The 8689-nt window shown below is 38.2% G+C and overlaps 2 protein-coding genes across 3 annotated transcripts; one reads left to right on the forward strand and one right to left on the reverse strand.

Moving 5' to 3' along the window:
* Nucleotides 1-520: 520 nt before the first annotated feature.
* Nucleotides 521-3956, reverse strand: ABCF1 (ABC transporter family protein). The gene is given in 6 exon segments (XM_021423776.2): nt 521-1927; nt 2085-2147; nt 2150-2318; nt 2419-2629; nt 2731-2804; nt 3738-3956. Coding segments are annotated over 4 exon segments (1413 nt in total). The 5' UTR covers nt 2542-2629; nt 2731-2804; nt 3738-3956; the 3' UTR covers nt 521-869.
* Nucleotides 3957-4434: 478 nt separating this feature from the next.
* On the forward strand, nt 4435-7957 carry LOC110413012 (Ribosomal L18p/L5e family protein). 2 transcript variants are annotated; one of them, XM_021423705.2, is made up of 3 exons: nt 4439-4586; nt 6531-6645; nt 7429-7957. In XM_021423705.2, the coding sequence occupies exon 3, from the start codon at nt 7449-7451 to the stop codon at nt 7830-7832; it is 384 nt and encodes a 127-aa protein (XP_021279380.1). In that variant the 5' UTR covers nt 4439-4586; nt 6531-6645; nt 7429-7448; the 3' UTR covers nt 7833-7957. The 2 variants fall into 2 exon arrangements, with proteins under 2 accessions (XP_021279379.1, XP_021279380.1); XM_021423704.1 differs by lacking the exon at nt 6531-6645 and having other exon boundaries at nt 4435-4586.
* The last annotated feature ends 732 nt before the right edge of the window (nt 7958-8689 follow it).

The raw sequence follows: 8689 nt of genomic DNA on the forward strand, positions 1-8689 counted from the left end.
AATTATAATGTGAGCATCAAGGTTGAGGTAAGGAGGTTTAAAAGTCCAAATGTTTAATTAAGGAATCCATAAGATTCTGACTTCAATAATAAACTCCACACGTTTCTGTAAAAGACGGACTAAATATCCCTTTGGCAATTGTGTGGAGAAGGATTCCTGGTTATGATATGATAGATATGTGCATGATTCAAGGTATAGCTAACTCTTCACATTCACTTTGTTACTCTTTTCTCTCAAAGCTCTCATGTTTGCATCGAGAGCAGGGAAGCGAGAAGAAACAAAAATGGCGATCGAAGGAAAGTATTTTACTCTCCATAAATAGAATCCGACATGCCTCTAACGTAAGAGGAGACTAGCTAAGTCTATGAATGGACATATTACATATGTATGTCCTATTTGTTCCAATAATGCATACTCTTTCCCATTTCCTCATAAAAAGAAGAAAAGTATGAGCATTCAAATCCATTAGGGGTTGGTAGCCACCCAAGATTTTAAAGCTTTAGATATGAAAGAATCAATGTTTAAAAACAGATCAAAAACTAATATATTCGAATTCAGGATAACTCAAGTACAACATAGGATTTGAATATATGATGCAACAACTCACTGGCGCGAAGCCTCGCATCTTAAGAGCTAAAGAAATATCGCTAAATAAGGCCTCGGTGAACAAACCAAGGTTTAATAGCAATGACAACAAATACCACCTAGTGACCCCAACAGAGGATATGGAAGCCCGATAGCTTCAAACAATAACAAAGCTCTCGTTATCCTCTGTTCTATAGATATTTATCATCATAATCCACCACAGGAGAAGAGTCATCCCGGGTTTGGTAAACATAAGATGGAAGTTATAATAATTAATGCTTGCTTCAATCAGACAAACCGGCTTTACTCTTGAGATGCTCCTTGAAGTCCATAATGTCACCCTCCCACCGTGTTACGGTTTGATTTTCACACACCCAAATCTCCTCAGCTACCTGGTTTATAAGCCTGAAATCATGGCTGACAAGTACCAAGCCACCATCCCACTCATTCAATGCCTCAGCCAGTGAATCGATTGTCTCAATATCCAAGTGGTTAGTAGGCTCATCCAGCAGCAGTAAGTGGGGTTGTCTAAATGCTAACCATGCAAAGATGACCCGACTCCTTTGTCCATCAGACAGATTCTTCATCGGCATCACTTGTGCTTTCCCTGACAATCCAAACTTCCCAATTGCAGCTCTCATCCTCTCTTCCTCATTTCCAGGGTACTCTTTTATCATATACTGAAGGGCAGACAATTCCAAGTCAAGTTTCTCAGCCAAGTGCTGATGGAATTGTGCAATTCGCAGATGATTATGCCGTCGAACCATACCATCAATAGGAGCTAAGTCCCCTGTCATCAGCTTCAGCAGTGTACTCTTCCCTGCACCATTAGGTCCCACTAGTGCTATCCTAGAGTCTAAGTCTACTCCAAAGTCCAGGTTCTTGTAGATGAGATTATCAGGTGTATATCCAAATGTAACTTCCACAAACTGCAGTACTGGTGGAGGAAGTTTTCCAACATCAACAAATCGGAAGACCAGAACCTTGTCTCTCACTACCTTCTCTGTGAGTCCACCCCGCTCCATCTTTGCCAATGTCTTTTCTTTACTCTGAGCCTGCCGGGCTAGTTTGGCTGACCCATGACCAAAGCGAGCAATGTACTCCTTCATCGAAGCAATCTGTTCCTGCTCCCACTTGTACTGTTTCATCTGGTTCTCTTCCAATTCAGCACGGGTTTGAACATACTGATCATAGTTGCCAGTGTACAGCTTAAGTTTTTTGTTCTGCATGTGGATAATATTTGTACAGACTCCATTCAGGAAATCCTGAGAATGTGATACCACAACGAGGATACGATCAAATTTCTTCAAATTTTCTTCCAACCAGACACAAGCTTCTAAATCTGTTTCAAATTAAGACAATGTATTAAATCAGAGTCGAGAAGCATAGTGAAAAAGTTCTCAATGTCTAACAGCTGTCAGATGTGAAATAGAAAAAAATCATATAAAATGGTATCTTCCTAGACTAATGATAAACAAAAATAACCAATAAAGGCCTACCTAAATGATTGGTAGGCTCATCAAGCAACAGAATTGTGGGATTCATGAATAGAGCCCGTGCAAAGCAATCCTCATTCTCCAGCCACCAGAGAAATCTCGGGTTTTCTTTGCTTGCATCTTCTTGTTGAAACAAAGACCAAATAAAATTTCAGCAGCACGTTTCTCAGCAGTTGATGCATCCATGGCTTCCAATCGCTCATAGATACGTTCAAGTTGCTCTCCACCACCATCATCCTAAAAGAAATTTTAATTTAAATAGAAAAAAGAAAAAGGTCAGAATGTACGTTTCTGAAGAAAAAGCCTCTAGCATAATTACTTGGTTAGCTGCACAAACCTGTCCGGCCAAGGTTTCTGCTTCTTTCTCCAATTTCAACCTCTCCTCATCACAACTTATAACAGCCTCCAATGCAGACATGTCAGAAGCTTCAATCTCCCTGGTCAGATGATAGATATCCATGTGCTCTGGAATTGGAAGTTCACGCAATCCTATTGCAGTAAGCAGTGTGGATTTGCCACAACCATTTAATCCGAGCAACCCATATCGTCTGCAAAGATAATATCAAAAAAGACAATGGTTTCATCAGATAACAGTCCAGTAGAAAGTTACTACATATATCCCCAAGTAATATAGGTAACACCAACAAACCTGCCATAATTAAGCTCCAATATTGAATCAACAATAAGATCATGTCCGTGGAAAGTAACCGATAAGGACTCTATCTGCAACAAAGAGAAAAAACCAATTCAACATCAATATAAATTCTTACTTGCTGACTCATCCTCAAGACACACATGAAGCTTCTTTTACCTCCAACAATAGAATCTATCAAAGATACCAAAACGATAAACTAACTTGTCTATATTTCATAAAAGGAAAATCCCAGACTAATTAACCCCTCCAATATAGTTGGCACGCTGCATTCGTGGCATACTAGCACAACTAGCAAAATAAGCTAACAAACAACTTTACAAAGACAGAATTCAACACACAAACAACAGAACATTAAAAATATTCCCTTTTTTCTCTCATACATTTAGCATAAAAAACAGAGTTAAAGGCATCAACTTGCAAAGCGAAATATTCAAAAACCAATCAAAACGTAACATTTCCAACAATAATCACTCAAAAACGAAAATAAAATCACATTTAAGCACACAATGCAAGAACCTTTTCAACTTACACGAATATCTCTCGAAAGAGGATGCAAGCAGATAACGCCAACATCAATATAAATTCTTACTTGCTGACTCATCCTCAAGACACACATAAAGCTTCTTTTACATCCAACAATCGAATCTATCAAAGGTACCAAAACGATAAACTAACTTGTCTATATTTCATAAAAGGAAAATCCCAGACTAATTAACCCCTCCAATATAGTTGAGGGAGCATTTGTGGCATACCTAGCACAACTAGCAAAATAAGCTACAAAAACAACTTTAAAAGACAGAAATTCAACAAAAACAATAGAACATTAAAAATATTCCTTTTTTCTCTCATACAATTTAGCATAAAAAACAGAGTTAAAGGCATCACCTTGCAAAGCGAAATATTCAAAAACCAATCAAAACGTAACATTTCCAACAATAATCACTCAAAAACGAAAATAAAATCACATTTAAGCACACAAAACAAGAACCTTTTCAACTTACACGAATATCTCTCGAAAGAGGATGCGAGCAGAGAACGCCGGTACAAGTCCGATCGGATATCTGGAGCGCACTAACTCCATCGGAAACCTTATCCACTCCGTTATCGGACGCCGCCGCAGCAGCCGCCGCCTTGGAAGATGCAGCAGCTGCAGCTGCCTTCCTCCTCTCTTCGCAGCGGCAGCTGCCTTCTTCTGCCGCGCCTTCTTCTTGCTCGCGTCGACACCACTTTCAATCCTAACCAACAAACAGATCCACAAAAACAAAAATGAACAAAAAAAAGTAAACAAATAAAAGCTAAATTTAAAAAATTAAATATCCAGGTCTAGAGTTACCTGAGGGAAGATCGCAGACGGTGAAGGTGGATCTAGGGTTTAGACGTACAGAGTTTAGGTGCTACAGCTTGTCGCTGGAGAGAAACAATTTGGTGAACTCCGAAAAATAGGGTTCTGAGACGGAGAGCCTTGGGAAAGAAAGGGGCTCTAAGTATTTATAAGGAAGAGGGAAGGACAAGGTGACACGTGTACGGTGATATCGCCACCCAGTTCGTTTTTAAACGGACCTGAATCTTCCCAAGCTTCCGTATCAGAATCAGATTGTAATTGTCTGGTCTTTAATTAAGCATAAAAGTCGGTTCAGAACAAAACGATGTCGCTTAATGTTATAAATTCCAGCACGTTTCTTTTTCTTGGGTTTTGGATCGGGCATTTTGGCCCGGCCCGTTTCTCTGTTTCTCTTTCGCTCTATGTCTCTGCAAAAGACTTAAAACACTAGCGTTCTTGCATTTGCTGTCTCTCGGTGGCATAGATTTTCCTCTTTGGATTCTTGTCTGGCTGGTGCTCTCCTTTTTTGGTAAGTTTAATTTCTTTGGCTTTTTTCTGTTTGGGTTTGAAGTTAAATTCAATTTGAGGTGATGTTCAGTTCTCTGTTGGCTGAATTCGTTTGAATGTAAAATGTTTGATCATTTGCCTCAGTGAACTGAAAATTGGACCTTGTGTTTCTTTGAACTTGGTTAATTTTCTATGTATGAGAACTGTCAAGGTGGTGCTTTTCTTTTACCTGGTAAAATCTTGAACTTGAACTTCTGTTGAAGTTAAGCTTTTTTGCTTTTTCGAAGATAAAGACAGTAATGGAAAAACAATAGATTAATTTTAGTTGGAAAATTAGATGCTTTTCAGTTTCTTCTTTTTGCTGTTGTTTATAGTTCTCTGTCTTGTGTGAATTTTACAGACTTCCCAATGGATATAAGTGTAGAAGATTTCAAAACCATAGTGGCATTGCATGAAAGAATTGAGCAACTACTACTTAGTACATAAGCTAAAAAATATTAAGCAAACAGACACTTAGTCTGCGTAGAGAGCTTAATTGAATTGATTATATGTATTTCTTTTATTCTGTCATTTTGAGCTTTACGCTGAAGGCCAACATTTGGAGATAAAGATAGAAGTTCAATAGTCTATAATAAAGCTTTTCCGTCTGTTGTCTTCCTCTATATTGACTTGAGAATTTAGACCGAGGTACTTGTGTTGTATGACATGACAAGGAATATGCAGTGCAACACATCCTTGAGAATTCGGATTCAGCTCCTCTGCACCAACTGAGTTCAAACACCTTTGCTTATCATTGTTTTATATAAAAAACACCCATTTGATGAGTGAAAATGGGGGAGAGAAGAATAAAAGAAGAGAGACAAAGAAGGGAGGGGAATAGATTTGGTGGGAAAAGAAAAGAATTGCATAAGGTTAGACGCCTATTTGATTTGGTGCCTGAGGAAGGAGTGATTAGAAGGAGGCAAGCTCATTTATCTGAGCTCTGAAGGAGTGGAAACTAAGCGAGCAACGCAAGGAGTGGAGAAGGAGATGATCTGCAAGAAAGTTAGGGTGACCTTAGAAAAGGGGGTAAAGGTGGGGCTTGACCACCTTTAGTGTTGGGTCAATGAGTGTTTCTGAAAAGACTGGGCTTATGTCTTCTGCCTCTGAATACATATGGGCCACTAAATTTCTATCTTTGGAAATCAAAGCCCAAAAATCAATAGCGAAGTGATAAAATAGCACCGTAAATGTTTCATGTTAACATCTAGATCAAAAGTAACGGCATTTTGTCTTCATGCTTAAGCATAGACATTGTAGTACAAAAAGATAATTGAAAACCTAGAATTACACAAGTTAAACACCCAAATCTTAGGCTAGTTAACATACATTATCATCATGTAAGTAGCATATCTTAGAAGGTACTCATTCTGGGAATTTTAAAGCTTTTTGGAAACCTGAATGACTTTGAGGATGGCAGTTTGAGGAATTCATTCTACTTGTGTGTCAACAAGTAGAGTCTTCCAAATCTTTAGGTCTTTATTACTATGAAGCTCCGTTGTCATGATTGTTTCCCCAAATTCTTAGCGTGGTCCTAAAGCCCTAAAGCTCACGATTTTTCTGTTTCTCCCACATATTATCTTACCAGTTCAGGCTGATGGAACAAATTCATACGAAAGTTTGATTACCAGTATCTACTGCAACTGTAGTTTATCATTGTCCTTGGTTTGTTCTAATAGTTCTTAATTCTTTGAACTGCTATAGAATGTCTTAACCCCTCTCAGCATTTTACATCACCATGTTAAATATTATGAAAAACTTTTGTTATGTCTATAATTGCTGAAAGAACAAAATAGCTAGATTAATTATTAGCTGTTTATCATTTACGCATTCATTTATTTTTGACAAGAGTATTTTATTGAATGTGTAAGTAGATGCAAAACTTTACTGATTGCCAGTTAGGTCTATGTAAATCTGTTCTGAACAGTTCTTGGAGTCAGAGATCAGCCAGAAATGGTAGAGGCAGACAATGGGATTATGAAAATTCCTTACATTATTCGAACTTGTACCGAACTATCAATTATGGTACCAGCAAATGCTAGGTATGGGTCTTAACATCAACAACCACATTACCTGGGATTGGCATTGGCATCCATCCAACTTTTCTGGTAGTTGAGGATGCAGAACAGTTGCTATAATACTTCATCACGTTCTCCCACTTTCTGTTTAGCAGCAGGGAATCTGCAGCTATTGAAGTTCCAAGAGAACAATCATTCAGGTCCAATCATGTAAAAGTACAACTTCTCAAGTTGTGCACTAGATGTTCCTTTGTCATGATGCCTTGATTGATTGTGAGACAGTTCCTAAAGTTATCTCAAAAATTAGCTATGGTGTTTCTAGAAGGCTTAAAATATAGAATGTATCATCCATTGTTGAAGCTCATTTAATTGCTATTAATTAACTATAATGTTTTCTAGTTAAAAGAGGAGAAAACACAGAATTTATCATTTCCAGTTGAAATCTTATAGCCAGAATTCTAGGTTCCCATGTTAAAAGAAGTAAAACAATGAATATGTTGTTGGACTTTGTCAATATGTCATTAAAGGGAGATGAGAAAAGGAAATGTTAGGTTATTAGGTGTTCTGTAAAGGTAGTAATAAAAATATGACTCAGAAAGAAGTTCAAAATTAAGCATTTTTAAATCAAGTCTATGGTGTAACTTTAGAAATGATGAAATGCTTTAGCATAAATATCAGTATTACAGTAGTCTTGTGGGCTGTACTTCAGTTTGGTCTGCAAAAGGAAAAATGAAGTACTACGTTGTTATTACCTACTGCTATAACCAGCGAAACTCCGAAACTGATTATGTTTATTATGTTAAACAGAATGTTAGGGAGCTCAAAGGATGACTGTACTGAAGAGATATGTGCTGAGATTGTTCGTATCACTTAAGTACATCACAGCAAATGTTGTAGACCGAAACAACGGACGGATTGTTGCAACAGCATCAACAGTTGAACATGCCATCAAGAACTCATTAGAGTGTGGCCGGTCTTGCAATGCCAAGGCAGCAACCATCGTTGGAGAGGTGTTAGCTATGCGACTCAAGGTGGAGGGTCTTGAGCAAGGACAGGGAAGAGGGATTCACGTTGATGTAAACAAGGAGGTTGAGAAGAAAGGCTTTAAGAACAGGACCAAGGTCTGGGCTGTTGTCAATGCCCTTAAGAACAATGGAGTTAAGGTCGTTCTTGAAGATAATGAAGATAATCCATCCCAGCCAAGTTACTGATATATAATACATCTCTTCCTTTTTTATAGTTTGACACTGAGTACAAGGAAAACAAAAGTAAGCCTGTCGAATATACCCTATGGATGCATGCAGTTGTTTCTCATTATTAATTCATTTTCAGTGGACATCCCTTCTTCATAATTATCTGCATCGATTTGCTTGCATTGCAGCAACCAACATGCCAACAGATGCCTGAATAGAATCAGGAGCCGCATTGATTAATCTCATTTAAAATCTTCCAGGATCTCTTTCGTTTATGTTTGGCTTACTTTGTAGGATAATAGTGCCTTCTTTTACATGTCAAGCTCATCCTGGTAATGTCCATACAGTTACATGCAATTTAGCAGAAAGGGAAAAATACGATTGAATACTTATTCCTAGAACACACTCTGGATAGTTGTCTACCCTCTTAGTAGTAATCTTTATTTTCATAGTAAATTTCACAGTAAAATTATCCTGGAAAATGTAAGTAGATATGTATATCAAGATGTTACCTAAGTTCCTCATTTCTGACGTAATGATGGGATTGCGATAGTTATACACCTAACGCTCCATGACAGTCAAACCTTATCGACAAAGTACTTGAATTTGCAGACTTCTTTGACAGTTCTGTATTTCTTTAGAAGACTTGGTTCTTGTTGACCTCAATTTCACCTCAGATTCCGCGGGAAGGGGGGTTGGGGTGGGCGGCGGGCGGCGTGGGCTCCAGGTTCCAGTCAATTTGCACCTTCCATGATGCTACTTTGACAGTAAGGTTAGGGTCTGAAATTTCTACCAGATGAGAAGAGAAGCTTGACCCAAAGTCCTGAACCCTTTTAACACGTTTTTCCAAATTACTTGTCTTCCACTGCAATCAT

This window comes from Theobroma umbraticum, unplaced genomic scaffold (genome assembly GCF_002168275.2).
Source record: "Theobroma umbraticum cultivar Fairchild unplaced genomic scaffold, ASM216827v3 scaffold_95.0, whole genome shotgun sequence".
Classification (NCBI taxonomy): domain Eukaryota; kingdom Viridiplantae; phylum Streptophyta; class Magnoliopsida; order Malvales; family Malvaceae; genus Theobroma; species Theobroma umbraticum.

Bases quoted from the DNA above. Each gene is read 5' to 3' on its own strand.
- LOC110413012 (XM_021423704.1), top strand. From the start codon at position 7,449: ATGACTGTACTGAAGAGATATGTGCTGAGATTGTTCGTATCACTTAAG.